Source organism: Phaethon lepturus, unplaced genomic scaffold (genome assembly GCF_000687285.1).
Source record: "Phaethon lepturus isolate BGI_N335 unplaced genomic scaffold, ASM68728v1 scaffold32548, whole genome shotgun sequence".
In the NCBI taxonomy this organism is placed as follows: domain Eukaryota; kingdom Metazoa; phylum Chordata; class Aves; order Phaethontiformes; family Phaethontidae; genus Phaethon; species Phaethon lepturus.
This window is the reverse complement of record NW_010560594.1, coordinates 35,927-51,487: the sequence shown is the minus strand read 5'-3', so window position 1 is coordinate 51,487 and position 15,561 is coordinate 35,927. Positions and strand designations below refer to the sequence as shown.

Sequence of the window (15,561 nt, the reverse complement as noted above, 5' to 3'; positions counted from 1 at the left end):
TCCTTTCCAACCTAGTGATTCTGTGAAAAAGACACTGGAACACTTTGTCTCCCAGCAGGTCATCCCTTTGCTAGGACAGTTGATGTAATTGTGTTTTTCTCTTTAGCATGTTTTGTGTCACTGTTTCTTTTGTTTAGACCACTGTAGATTGTACTGTATTGATATTTTATTTTCTTTTTACAGTTTCATAGGAGAATTTATAAAGGAATCCCCCTGCAGTTCAGAGGGCAAGTCTGGTCGTTACTGCTTGACGTCCCTAAAATGAAAGAAGAAATGAAAGACTTTTATAATGTGAGTTTGTATAATTTCCACTTAATTTAAAAATTTCAGATAGTACAGGCATTATTAAGCTTTTGTTGTTATGCAGTGTTTAAAAAAAAAAAAAGGACTGGAAATTGCATTGGACTCTACTGCTTGTTTTAGCTAGGAAAAAGGCTATGTATTGAAAAGCACTTTTCCAACTTATTTTTTGGTTCTGTAATTCATGTAGATAAATTGATCTTCTTTCCATTTCTTTTCCCATCCTCAAATACTTGCAAAAGCCCTTCTAAAACCAAAGCAAAACAAAATAAGAAAAAAACCCCTGTCCCAGTATGAAGACAGAAACCTCTGAAACAACAGCTCTTTGAGAAATGTCTATTGAGGATGCACTTTGTTAGCTAAATATCAGTAAGAGGAGTTCCAGTGTTGTGGAGGGGATGGAGGTTGGTGCCTTAATCTTGTAAAAGCCAGAACAAGCTGGCTATCTTTCTGCCATCTCATTTCCAAGTGAAGCTTAGATATCCCTTACAAAGCACTGTCTGGTTACTTGATTGTAGTCTCAGAGGTGCAACTGATGACAGGATGTTAACCCCACGTAATTCTACAGGCATAAATTGACCATTTAAGCGTATCTTCTACTTAGAATATAAAGAAAATAGCTATGTGTTACCCCTCCAGCCTCCATCCTCACCCTGAGTAGCAGTTAAAGCAACCTCTGAATTACTGTGGTTATGTTCCTCTAAATTTTTCCCTGCTAACACTAATTTTTTTTGTGGGTGTGAATGCAGCTGATGGCCATCAGAGCTAAACTTCAGACAAGAGTGGAAGAGCAAGGTTCATGTGCAGGCTAGTAAGTTAGGCAGGAGGGTAATCAAATCGTTTAAAATTCCATCTTTTCCTCTCCATCTCTCTCTCTGCTAAAGGTTTATAGGGAGAGTTTAGCTAACAGAAAGGCAATTTAGTATTACAGAGTGTTTAAATTTGCTCCCGAAGGAATTTAAATATTCACTGCCTTTTAAAGAAATAATGTCCAGAGTTTCAAGGAAATGTGTTACTTGTTTGACTTTGGCATTTTCTAATAGCACTTTTTTGGACCTGAGACTTTGGGTATGAGTAGACAAGGAATCTTGTAATGTCATGAAAGAAGATCTATGTTGGCATTGATGTTACCTAAGTTTTGGTGTCAGTGTTCTTCCTCTTAAATTATTTATCACTCTCTAGACTGAGAGGCTGCTTTTTCTGACTATTATGTTGTTTAACTTCGTAAGTAAGACTAGTGGCAGGTCCAAAAGGGATAAAACAGAGTTCATGCTGAATAATGTAGCTATGGGAAAGAACACTGAGTAAAACTATAGAAGTATTTAAAAGTAGGTGAATTCATCTTCTGAAATGATTAATGTCATCTAGTGCTTAATGAAAAACAAAAAAGTGTTTGTAGTTCAGATATAGAAGTAGAAAGAGTTTCTTCCATCATTATCGTTACTTGCGATAAGCTCATTTTGCTGCTTTCCATTTTCCCATCTCCTGAAGTGGTATTAACACTCCTCGTTACAATTATCACTTAAAGATTGCACTCTTTAAAATTAGGAAGAAAATATGTGCATTTGCTGTAGGTCAAACAGCTTCTTTCAGTTTGCAGTGCAGAACAATTTACCAGTTCTTAATCTTCTGTCCTTTCCATTTCTCAACCTCTAGGTACCCTTTCTTTTCACTCACGCTAGAGGCTCCCGTGATGGCAAGGACTCAGGGTGCCTCTTCTCTTATATTCTAGCAAATCATAGGCTCTGGGTCCTCATGCCACCTTAAAACTATAAATTTTCTCTTCCCTTCTTTTCTTCTGGGGGACAAATCATTATGGATGTTGGTACTTCAAATTATACTGAAAGGTGGATAAAGCTGAGAGTGTGGTTAGTATTGTGCTGGTTAATGTCTGCTACCGGTTGGTTCAATGACTTACAGGTAATTCCAAGTGTGCCTGAAGCTTCTGGTTGTGTTCAATGGACTGACCCAATATTATTGTTTCCTGTTTGAGTCCTTTGTTTTTCTCATTTTTGTCTTTAAACCTTTTTGTTTTATTGCAACCAGAATCTGTAGGTTTCTGCCTCATGGTTGTCTGTGTTGCTCTCTAATAATGCCTGCTCAAATGTAATGTTTGAAAATACACTGTTGAATCTAGTTAGAAATGTCTTGCAAACTTTTAGGGGCAGAAGTGAGAATGATTGAAAGAATTTCAAGGGAAGATTATTTTAAGTGCAAAAAAATAAGGTCGCAATCTAACCTGTGCAGGCTTCCTAAGTATGCAATAGCAAAATTGGATTTAATTATAAAACGTTAAAGCAGGTGCTAAAGTAGAGGAGTTCTACAACCAAATCAGATTAGAACAGAAGGACAGAGGACATGACTAGAGAAATGTCCTTTATCTATACTTAGGTAATAACTGACGACTACGTATCTATTACTTCTGCTTAGAGAAAAAGGCAGGAAAAGTATGAAAACCACACTAAATCATTTGCTCAAAGTCCAGTCTGGAGCACTTGCATCTTAGGCTCTTGTTCCTGAGTAGTAAAATTCACTTTCTGTCTTTCTGCGGTGATATGCCTACCTGAGAAATGGCAATGAAATTTGAAATGCTGAAACATCCTTGAATATGGGTAGTGAATGGTGTGTCACAAAAATGTGTATTATGAGATTGGTCTTTTTACATCTGTACTGTGTGAATGTGCCTGACTCTATAGAATTTTTATATACATAATATATATATGTGTATTTTGGAAGTTAAAATTGTTATCTTGTGAGTTGCTCTTCTATATTAAGCGTTTTAAATCATGAGATGGCAAACCCTTCAATATAGGTGTACAGTCAGGCAGCTTTTGGCTATTCCAGAGTTCCCAATTTTAAACTTAATTTCTCTTCTTTATTGTTTTACCAGAAATTGAAATGTCAAGCACGAGGGTCTTCGCCAGATATTAGGCAAATTGATCTTGATGTAAATCGAACGTACAGAGATCATATCATGTTTCGAGACAGATATGGTGTTAAGTAAGTAAATTCAAAGGTTTTGTTTTGCTTGTCTTAAAACTAGCTTCCAGTCTGCCTCAAGCATATTGAATGTAGGCTGCAAACTTTCAAAGCAAGATTGTCTGTGTGCAATGACGTAATTACTGTTACTACAGCAAAACCAGGTGGTTCCTTCCAACCAACTAGCTTTCCCTTACTATGAGGTGGTCAGTAGCACTCCAAAGAAAACCATTTCTAAGCTGTTCTTATCTTGTTTCATATTTAATAAAAACAGTCTCAAATATTGTAAATACATAAGCATGGGAATTCCAAGATAATAAATTAATTAAGATTTATTACCCAAATAAAGCAGTATTTTATAAATGAGCATTTAATTATTTACAAATGTAGGCCTTAAGGCTTTTGGATTTTTTCAAAATGTTGTTTTTTGGTTTTGTTTTTTTTTAATTACTGTCATTGGATGAAGAATATTAGGCAGCTGTCATCTTTAAAAATGCTGAATAGTGAAGTAAGAGGCGATACAAACATCAGCATTGTTGCTAGCTTGCAGCATCAGCACCCTGCTGAGATGAAGAGGGTATTTTTTTTCCCTTCTGTGACTGTATTAGTTCAGTTTTTAATCAGCTTTGCTTTCCAAGGCAGATTCTGCGGTAGTCTGCTATTTTCAAAAAGCAATACTCAAAGATCTGTGGACTTTAATGTGATAATAACCCAAACATTTTCTTGTATTATTATTCTAGGTATTTTGTGGACAAATTCTAAATGTGGGGAATTTCTCTGGTGGCTGCAACACAGGGTGGAGTACAAAGTAGAAATTCCCAAGCTGAGAGCTATTCTGTTCAGCCACTGTAACTTAGATATTTGTGCAGTGCTGTCTGTTCTGGAGCTGACGTGCCTCGCCGCTCAGTAGTACTGACACAGTGCCGTGCAAAACTGACTGTGTTGCTTCTGGGCCTCGGTTAGTTTTTATGCACACATTTTAGATGCTAGCAGAAGCTCCTTACCTCATCAATTTGGGGTTAACACACGCAGAGTCAGCTCCAGTCCCTGTGGCTGTGTTGAAAGCATGCCCTCAGAGTGCACAGGAAAGCCTTTGGCTGCATAAAGCAATTTCACACTTGGAATAGATCTTGGAATTACTGTACATATATTATGCATTTCCAGTGAGGCCTCGATGAAAAATTCAGAAGTCATTTCACGTAGCAATGATATAAATTCCCTTGGGTAAATCAATAGCTTGTTTGACTCTTAATTAGACTGTATGTCTTTGAAGAGTCATTCTTTTACAGGTCTTTAGTGGTATCATCTAGTGTAAATAGTACTAAAATTACCATTATTCTATGTATCTTGAGATGTGTAAAAAAATCTTGAGATTGAGCTTTTATGTTCAGTTTCATGTGGTCAGCTGAAGATACAGAAGGTTCCTGTGTGCATTTGGGACCTTTTAGTTTGTCCTTGTAAAATAACACTCAATATCTAGTACTCCAGGTTAGGCTTTACTTTGGTTACTGGAGAAAGGCTAAGCTTCTGTTCTGCAAGAGCGCAAACAAAAATGCCGTAATCTAGATGTTTTGGTAAAGTTTTCCAAGTATGCATCCTTTCCCCGTAGAAAATAGGCAGCTTTTTACTTATGCTTTCTTTTTTTAACCTGGTCATATCTATTTCTATACATTTGATTAGTGGCAGGCAGAGGGAGTTTCCTTGGACAGAAAAAGGACAGTATGCAAAACTCAGCAATTAAATTTTAGCAGTTTTAGTTGTAGATGAAAGTAGGCATTCAGGTTTCCAAATTATCTCCCTAACAAATCACAAAAAATAACTGTGAGTTTAAAAATTCATTATGAGAGCTCTCCACCATTATTTTGATAGCTAAGTTGGAGAAGAGCAGAGTTTTGTTTTCATATACGGAGCTCAGTACACTCTGGAGGACTGAGCATAGGATGCCAAGTCAGAGTTGGTATTGTTTTTCTTTAGTTTGACAGTAGCCGTCACTAAAGCAGCCTTTAATTTGAGTGCCAAGATTAAGACACCTTTGTAGCTGCTTTGTGTATTTCAACTCTTCTCTATCTCTGTCTGAATTTAGTAACAGCTGTTAGTGTTCTGCAAGCACAGAAATCAGGTCTGGGGTGTTTAAAGTTTGGCACTCAGAATAAATCAGTGTTTGAAACGTAGCCCATCCTATGTTTCACTTTACCCATCTGTAAAAGGGATGATCTGACACCATTGGCCTTCTCAAAGTATTACAGGTATTTTTTGTAACCCTTCAACATGTAAAACATGGGAAAGTGTATGGTTTGAAATCAGAAGCCAGTATCATTGTTAAGTGAGGTTTGTCCTGTTTTTTAGTGCTAGACAAGTTAAATTGTGGAAGGAGGTTTCCAAAACATAGTTCATGACTTTTATGTTTTTCTGTTCTTACAAAAGACAATATCATAATATTTTCCTTTTCTACTCTTATTTCTCCAGGCAACAATCTTTATTCCATGTTTTAGCTGCATATTCCATATATAACACGGTAAGTTATGTACCTTCACACTTAAATATGGTTTCTCTGAATGTACTATAAGATAATAACTTGCAATTCTGTATCTTCTTTCTACCTAAAAAACCCTCAAACCCAAACATTTCAGAGACCTTTGGAAGTACATAGAAATAAATTACTTGTGTGTTGACATGTTTTGAGCTGAAGTTAGACTAAAACAAAGCATCTTGATTATGAGTATTTTATTTGACAGGCTGAACTGTGCATACAATTTGACTGAAACTAAGTATTCTGTCTAATAAGAATAATGAATTTGAGCTGTGCTGGAATTTTGTACTACTGATTTTTTTTCCTCCGTTACGTTATATACCTCCCATTAAGATCGTTTGAATGATGGGAGGGAAAACACACTGCAGAAAGATGCACGTTGGAGTAAACCTTTCTGTCTTGTTTCAGTTTCTGTCTCCTCACATTTTTTGGCCCATAAAAGAATGTACATTGCTGGAATTCATTGTCTTTCACTTGTTATGTTGTCTTAAGCTTTTCTTTCTATGGAGCTGTGACACACTGAGAAATAAAACTGTGGAAGGATCTTTATGTATCTCCTATAGAACATTGGACTAGTGTTTTCAAGGTGCATGAAAAATGTTGTTTAAAATCAACTGTTAAAGTGTAATGATGGGAATACTGCAGTGAGGATTTTATTTTGTACTTAAGTTGTTGCACTTTTCCTCGTAATGTATAGCAATTCTTATGCTTTGGTTTTATTTCAAGAGCAAAGTTCTGCTAAGAACTTGTAAACCTGAAAGAACATATTTAACTATTAAGTCATTGTCTTTACAAATACTTTATCTGAGCAGCTAAATGATAGTGACAGTTGGTTCCTGACATAAAAGTCAAAATTCTTCAGGTTTATTACATCTGCTTGCCATGGGCTTCTAAAGCTGAGCAGGTTTATAGTTGTGCGTCACTCTTGAAAGGTCCTGTGTTTATCAGATGGTGCCCCGACTGTAAAGCAAAACAAAGCAAGACCCTCGTTTCCCCCCAAAAAAACCCAAATAACAACTAAATGGAAAATACATCCATTCAGAGAATAAGATTATACAGTTACTTGAAATTTCTAGTACTGACAAGGGTTCTGTGTATCGGTAGAGAGTTCTAATGAACAATCGAGACTTACAGTTTACTTTTCAGTTGGAGGATTGTGCTTCATCTCTTCTGTCTATCAATATTTTAAAAGTTCAGATATTAAGTGTATTTGGTGGTGTCGTAATTAAGGAACTTTACGCCATCAGGACAGGCATCCTCTTTCCTCCACTAGCTCATGGAGGAACTAACAGCTCATGGTTATGAGGCTTTTGTTTTCGGTGTTTTAATATTTCCCTGTCTGATTTTCAGGAAGTTGGATACTGTCAGGGAATGAGCCAGATCACAGCTTTACTCCTTATGTACATGAATGAAGAAGATGCCTTCTGGGCCTTGGTGAAACTTCTCTCTGGTCCAAAGCATGCTATGCATGGTATGGAGTCTCATGTCACTTAGTATATATTAGGTTTCAACCTGCCCCATTTAAATTGTAAATTATTTGAAAATGGAACTATGCTGTTCTGTCTGTATAGTCAAAATAAGACATAATATGAGCTTTATACTGGGGGGCCACTGGATATTACTGAAGCTCACCCATATAGTGGTAAGTAATTGTTTTTCTATGTGATATCTTTCAAATAGTTCTTAATGAAGATCATATGTTCCCTTTCCTCTTAATCTCTTGGGGAATGTAACCAGCTGAAAGGTGGTTATGTAGGTATCTATATAAGCAGTAAAATACTAGTGTAAACCTAATACAGAATGTGTTAAATAAAATTGTGGCTATGCTGTCATTTGACAGGACAGGAATCCACAGTAAAAAATTGACACTGTATCTAGGCCTTAACTTTGAGTTTCTTTCTTAGTTTTATCTCTTCATGGCACAGCATTTCCTGGTCTCGCCATCTTGTTACATTTATGTTATTGGTAGTTGTCTCTTTCCATGCCAAATTTAGTATGATCTAGGCATATTCCATGCCTATTGGCATGGAACTACTCCAGGCATTCCAGCATCTTTTGTAGATGTTAATGACATAGTGATTCAAGAAGAGCTGTAGTTCTTGGAAGACTGAAAAAGTAAATATTATCTAGAACGTGGACTTCTTAGCAAATTTCCAACAGGCTTTGGCTCCTTTTCCTTGCTTAAGACTTTTTCATAGTGTGATAGCTTCTTTCCCTGGCTTTTCAATGTTCCTGGATGTTCTTATCCCTCAACATGAAGTGCTTGTTGGCTTTTTTTCTGTTTATACTTCTGCAAAGCTATCGCCTTTTAAAAAACAAAAAAAAAGTGCTATCTGATGTCAGGATCAATGTCATAAGTGAAATTTTCAAGAATTTCTTGAATTCATCAAGAGTCAAAGACTTTCTTGGAGCTTTACACAACGATAACACAGACTAAAAGCTTCTTACAAAAAATCGACAGATTTAATAATAATCAAGAGCTATGCAACTACAGCCATACAAATACAGCTGTGGAGAATGTTGAGCTCCTCAAAGGTCATTTTTAGGTGTTTTGGGGAGTAAGTCTAAATCAACTCATTATATACCAAATCAGTCGATTGGATTTTGATACAGGGGAGCTTCACATAGGCATAGTCACCTTTTTAAGATGCCATAGACTGTTAGAAGAGGATTTAAAAAGTTTTTCCGGATTTTACATCTTAGTGTTTTGTCCACATCACCTGTTTTAAAACAGGAGAGTCCTAACCTTGGAATGTGATGCTAATGGAGAACTCTTAACATGAATTACTCTAGGCTGATTTTTGTAGTCATCATTTGAACTCGCTGTGATGAGCAAGAGGGTTCATCTGGTAGCCGGTGTTGGACTCACATGGTGATGTGTCGCTTGTGTACACATGGGAGTCAGCTCACTGCCTGTGTAACCGTTACTGAATACCCCATTCAGACCTCCCTTTCTACCTCCTTCATTCCTTCCCTTCTCCCTTCCACCCCCAGTTAAAGGCACGGACCTGTCAAGTCATTAGAGAGGGAAGGAGGGAGTTTTGAGTAGCCCAAGGCTTGATGAGGTCCCTTGCAGGGCATGTGAACCATTGTGCCACAGGTTCATACACAGTGAAGCTGACTTGGCAACATCTGTTAAGGAAGTTTGAATTATAGATGTGCTGACAAAACCCTAACTATAACTCAAATGTTCCCTATTTATCACTTATTAAATGTTACCAACCTAATCTGTTGGTAATCAGCAGGATGGAGGACCAGGTAATCTTCAGAAGTCCTTTCCAGCCTACATTTCCTATGAATCTTTGAGTCTGTGTTTTAAATGAGTTTATGCCACAGTGCGGCATTACTGTAAATATCACTGTAGATTCTGGAAGGGAAACTTTAAAACTGACTTAACTGAAACCATATAACTGTGTGTACTTTTTCTGTGTTCTTCTTTGAGGAAAGTTGCCAACTCTTTAAAGCCTAAATCATTTCAATTCTAAATTGCTGATATTCATGAAGAAAAACTTCTATAATTACGCTTGATGCTACTGACCATCAGACAGTTCTCTGAAAGGAGCATCTCTCTATGGAAATTATAGCGGTGGGCTGAGTGATTCAGTCATATTGACGAGAGTAGGATGGTTAAAAGTTCCTCCCCATAGACAGTGTTTTTCATCTGTTTATCTCTTCTACCTGTCATCTGGAAACCTGGAATGCTTTTTGGGTGCAACCCATGTGTCTCAGATACATAGCCAGACTAATTTCTAGCATAACACCACTTGAAATCAAGGATGAGTTTGACCTCTCTGTTGTTTCATATTTTATGCATTATGTGAAGTTTCTAAAAGATAAAATACACATATCTGACCCTGAAGACTATCTAGATTTTTGAAGGCTCTTCTATTGGTCTTTCTATAGTGTTAAAAATTCAAGGTAATGAGTTGATATGTATAAATGGAATTTTCCGTGGAAGAAACACCTTTGAATGTTATTAATGATGGCTGATTCGCTTTGATGTAGTCATTCATTGTTTACATTAAGAAAAAAAACCCAAACATCTCGCCTAGGTTAGTAAAATGCCCTAATATGCAACCTGACATTTAAGTATGATAGAATGTGCATTTGTATCTATGAAATATTAAACCTGTGTGAATCTGAGTCAGTCTTGTGGCTTAGTGACCATCCACTGAATTACATAATTGGTAACTAGCAAGAGTGTTTTTTTTTTTTTATTTGGGATGTTTTTCAGTGGTTTTTTTTTTTTTTATGAAGTGAGATGTGTTCTGTGGGCCCACACTTGTTCTTCCAATTTGCATACTGCCTATCATTTACAAGTGAAAACTGTTGGGGGTTTTTTGTAGCCTTTTTTGAAGAGTATGGACTTTTTTGAAGCTGTATTAGTCTTATTTAACCCAGTGTCCTGTCTCTGATAGTGACCAGCAACAGATGTTCAGTTAAGTGTCTGAGAATAAGGCTACCAAAGATTTAACACCTCCTGGAAAATGTATTAGAGGCTGGAAGAATTTCTGGAGGAACTTCTTGAGATGAAAATTTGTTTTGCCTTTAATAATCTCCATGAGACTTTTCTTCCTTAAGTAATCCATTGACTATGGATTGTGTTGTTCCATTTTTTTGTTCTGGCTCTGACACATGGTGGTTTCTCGATGATGCCCTCTAGATTTTGCCTTAGGTTACGAACATTCACTGTCTTCTCTGTTCACTGCTAGCCCTTGGTGGTATTTCCCCTCAGCTGTTTCTTTACTGCAGGCTGGTCAGACGTTAACATTTTAATCTGTTCTTGGCAAAAAGTTGTTGTATACTTTGATAATATTTGTGACTTCTTGCCTTTTCCAGCTTTTCTAATACTCTTTCAGGATGGCTGGGGCTTGACTGATTGTGCCATGTGTCCACACTGTGAAGAGATGAAGCTACTTTACTGATAGAACCTATTAAGTACCTTTAGAAAGTCAAATAGGCAATATCCACTGCTCTCTGTGCCTACATGCTCACTGATTCCTTCGAGGAAGCCCAGTACATTTAAGAGACATGACCTCTCTTTGTAAAATATATGTTGATTCTTTTCTGCATTGCATCCATGTGCGTGTCAACTTACCCCAACTTTCTTTATTATGGTTTGTGTTGGTTTCTTCCTGGAGTATTGACCTGAATATTGGACAGATATTGGACTGAAAACCAGTTTAAGAAAAGCTGACATCGTGTCAGCCACTTTCCAGACTCCGGGTATTTTAAGCAAGAGGTTTCATAGAATCGGTGTTTCAGTTACGTTGTTTTTGAGTTCTTTTAGAGCTGTCTAGGGTTCTGTTAAGGGTTGTGACTTGGGAACCTCCCCAGTGTCTTCCATGCAACAATTTAATTTTAGTATTGACTTCATCTTCTCTGAGCACGTCTAAAAATCTTCAGACTGTTGAACCTGCAAGTTCTCCATCAAGCTTTCTTCTTCCACGGTGTTTGAAAATACGTCTATTAGTATTTTAATGTCTTCTGTAAGTAGTTTTTTTGGGGGGGAGACTTTTTTTGCATTTTTATACTGCCAGTGTTTGATCATCTCTGTTTTTCTGATCTGAACACAGCTTCAGCTTTTTGAAGGATCTGCTTTGAATGGTTTCTTTTCCTGCTAAATTTCCTACAAATATTCATGATAGTTCTCTTGGCAGAGTATTCCTCTTGTATTTTTTTTTTTAATGATCTTTTCTTCAGTGCAGACAGTTCTAGTAGCTGCCTATGCTGTTTGCCCTTCTGTTGTCAATTTGCTGGGCATAATCCCAGTTTAGGTCTTTTTGCTTTTAAACGTTTTAGTTGGTGTGGGTTTTTGTTTTGTTTTTGTTTTAAAAGAATAATTACAAATTTGGTTTCCCCATGGTCTTATAGTGGGTAGAATAATGTAGGACTGATGGATCTGCTGTCATCTACTAATCTACTAGATTAGCATGTCATTGCTAATCTAATAATAGTCACTAAAGGAATGTATTCATGTTTTGCTGTAGTCATTTAAGCAGGAGTATGTGCATATCCATATGTGGACATCATAATATTGCTATGAATATATGTTCCGATCCAGTGATATATAGAAGGATGATGTTCTCGGAGCTCTGAATGCCTCTTTTTAATGTCATTTTTGTAGTACATACATACACCTGTTACATGGTCAACTTCTTTTCTTAGGTTTTTTTATTCCTGGTTTTCCAAAACTGTTGAGGTTTCAAGAACATCATGACAAAATACTGAAAAAATTTTTGTCCAAACTTAAGCAGCATTTGGTAAGTATTTGTATCACAATAAAAAAAGTACTAATTTACAACTTGCTACCTTGTCTCAGTTCAGGTTAACCCACTAGGTTAAAAATACCTCAAACCTCAGAAAAAAATGCAAAGGTCTAAGAGACAGAGGTGCTTTTGTTCTCATTATAGACATAGTTATGGTGCACCTTGGCAGTTATAATATTGAATCCTAAGAGTAATTAAATTGTGTGACTGTGGTCCTTCTACGTGGCCTTATGCAAACTGCTGTATAGGAAGCTGATGTTAAAACATTTTATCAAGAGTTTAAATTTGTGGCTTTGTGGCTCATCTTTGGACAGAGGTGGCTTTGCAAGCAACCAGTTTTAACCTCTGTTTAAAAAAATAACCTTTATAAGAGGAGTTAATGATCCTCTTAAAATTTGCACATACTTGGTAGTGTTTTCACAAAGCTAAATGTTCAGCGTTATCTCTTCCAATGCTCTTAAATAGGAAAAAATATGCTCTTTATTTTTTTGCTAATATTGACTGTATTTATTTGGAGGAACAAATTATTTTTCTAATGGGAGAAAAATGCCTTTCCAATAGACATCAAGAATTTTCTTTTACAATCACATTGGCTCTGCCAGAATCCATCTCCAAGTGTTAAAAGGTAGTGTAAGAGATGCTCAGTTGCAGCAACATCTTCTAAGAGTGGTACCTGCTTACAAACATTACCTTCCCAGGACTGTTTTATTTTCTGTTTAGTATTTTTATCTCCTTAGAAAAAGAAAACAAGACAGTTTGGGAGCAGACTAGCACCTTGGCAATGACGAATTGCATCTAATATGTGCTTGTTGTATTATAAAATAGAATGTAACGTCTTTTTTAACAACATGCTGTAAGACCTAATCATAATGTGGAATCAGGAAGATCTGGTTAGGAAAAAAACCCGCTGTTTTAAAAGGTCAAGTCAAAATTAGCCATGCAAGGTGATCCGGTCATACTAAAAAAAAAAAAGGAAAAAAAAAAAAAAAAAGACGACCAGTTCTGTAACTAACTTGGCTCTGAAATGAAAGTTTTTGGATTCAGTTTTTAGAGTACATGCAAAATGATGATTCTTGTTTAGAAATGCAGTCTTACTCTCATTTTTGAAGTTGTCACAAGGAACAAAATATAGAATAATCCCAAGAAGATGGAGTGGTTTTAACAGTAAATGGTAAACGGCTCTTATACTTTCTAAAAATCCAAAAATAATTACACATGATTAAGATGATACAACCTGAGGCTGGCATATTATTAAATATTGTATGTTTCTTATATGTCTCTTACTACTGCATTTAATAATCAATAAATTTTTTTTCTGTCATCTGTACACCGCCAACACCATCCCTCTTTGGGTCACTTGAAAAAGAAAAGTTTCAGAAAAGTGCAGAAAGTTGTTTTAGTAACTGAAAAAGCTAATTTAAATAAAATTCTTTGATAGCTCCCTTCTAAGGGAGTTCTTGGCCACTTGTTTAGGGGGATTCAGAAAACGTTCACTCTTTCTATATATTGATTTTATATTTTTCTTTTCAGTTTTAAAACAGAACTTAATTCTATTTTTCTGTGAATTAGCATACTGGCATTAAAATTAATAGCAATCAGTTTGGTTTTTTTATCAGGGAAAGGCATGGTCCATCTATCTTTCAGTAGGCTGATGGTCATTCTTACAGGTTAGAAAAATCTCAAAGTAAGTTTTTTTTTTTTGTTCTTTCTGCTTTTTTTTAAAGATTCTCAACATCTCATAAAGAATATTTCAATTATATTACAAATTATTTTTCCTCATTTTTTACTGTGAATGTGTCTCTAAGATGAGCCCGTTTTAACTTGCTGAAAGGTGAAGGTAAAGCCTGCGGATAACCCAGAGGGATTTGGTCCATTGTTTATTCAGGGTTTCTATACTTGAAATTTTTGGAGAAACTGAATGTGGCAAGCGTAGAATGTGATGTTATCCCAAAGTTAAAATTGAGAATTTCTTAACTTTACAGCTGTTACTTTGGCTTTTCCTTTAACTGTGCGAAGAACTTCGAAGAACTCCATGAAACTGCAAAGAAGCTTTAGCCGTATTCGAATGGGGTGGCATACCAGATGGACCATCTATGCTGTAGGGAAGATTAGGCTTCTTACTCAGAGGAATGAAATTCCTTACCAGTCCAAGTGCTCTTGTGCTCTTTCGAGGTCCTGTGTTTGAAGAATTTGATTGTTTTAGGCTGGTTTCTGGTAGATAGGTAGGTGTTCTTGTCACAAAATCCTTTCAGCCTTTGGTATGAATTGGCAGTCTTGCTATAGAGAAATGGAAGACTAAATGGACCCAGGGCCTGAACTTTGGTTTCTTCTATTGAGAGAGGATTTAATCTTCTACCGCTGTCCCAGGAATATCCCAGGAAAGATGGAGGTCTAAGATGTGTTAATACCTCTGTGTCTCTGAGTGCATGTGTTTTCAGGTGGTGAAGTAGATGAAGAAAAACTATAAAAACCAGAAATTGTATTTGTTGGATTGAAGTAACAGTGTTTCATGTATTTAAATTAATTCTTTATGGTGAGTGTTTGGTACATTGGCCTCAAGGTGAAAATGTTTTTTTCACGGACAGTGCAAGGCATTACTTGATTTTTTTAGAGTATTTTTAAACTTCTGTGTTTTTTACAGGACTCCCAGGATATGTCCACCAGCTTTTACACAACAAAGTGGTTTTTCCAGTGTTTCCTTGATCGTGTGAGTGTGTATTTAATTTTCTATTTCTGTTTTTAATTGTGACTTGGGACAGACTGTTTTCACAGTGTTGCCTGATTTTGTCATTGCAGACTCCTTTTACATTAAGCCTCAGGATATGGGATATCTACATACTTGAAGGAGAGCGGATTCTCACTGCTATGTCTTACACAATTCTGAAATTACACAGAAGTAAGAAATGACTCAAACATTTGAATGCTAAACAGAGATTCAGCTGGTTTTGTTCTTATTTTGTGTAGCTTGACCTTGTGTGAAAAACCTTTCCCATTTGCCTTATGCTATTTCTGACAGATATTTTTCTTATGCACAAAAAGATCAAAATCTTTGCTTTATTAAAATTGTGTGGTGCGTTTACCTTGGCTGGATGCCAGCTGTCCACCAAGCTGCTCTATCACTCCCCTCCTCAGCGGGACAGGGGCGGGGAGAAAATAAGATGGAAAAAACCACTTGGGTCAAGATAGAGGCAGTTTAATGAAGCAAAGGAAAACAAAAGATTTATGCTGAACTTCCCATCAGCAGGCGATGTCCAGCCGCTTCCCGGGAAGTGGGGATTCAATACGCGTAGCGACTGCTCCGGAAGACAAACTTAATAACGAATGCCTCCTCGCCGCCTCCCCCTTTCTCTTAGCTTTCATTGCTGAGCAGCAGCCATACGGCATGGAATACCCCTTTGGGCAGTTTGGGTCGGCTGTTCTGGCTGTGTCCCCCCCCAGGGTCTTGCCCACCCGCCGCCTCATGGTGAGGGGGGTGGGGGAGAG

At 36.8% G+C, this 15,561-nt stretch overlaps 1 protein-coding gene across 1 annotated transcript in view; it reads left to right on the top strand.

Moving 5' to 3' along the window:
- Positions 1–183: 183 nt before the first annotated feature.
- Positions 184–15,561, top strand: part of USP6NL (USP6 N-terminal like) — a gene marked incomplete at its 5' end in the record, with an annotated part of 32,849 nt that continues 17,471 nt past the window's right edge. Inside the window, 7 exons of the mRNA XM_010293720.1 lie at positions 184–291; positions 3,191–3,300; positions 5,746–5,794; positions 7,160–7,280; positions 11,978–12,072; positions 14,720–14,785; positions 14,875–14,974. Of these exons, the coding sequence (XP_010292022.1) occupies positions 184–291; positions 3,191–3,300; positions 5,746–5,794; positions 7,160–7,280; positions 11,978–12,072; positions 14,720–14,785; positions 14,875–14,974 (649 nt within the window). The remainder of the gene's footprint in view (positions 292–3,190; positions 3,301–5,745; positions 5,795–7,159; positions 7,281–11,977; positions 12,073–14,719; positions 14,786–14,874; positions 14,975–15,561) is intronic.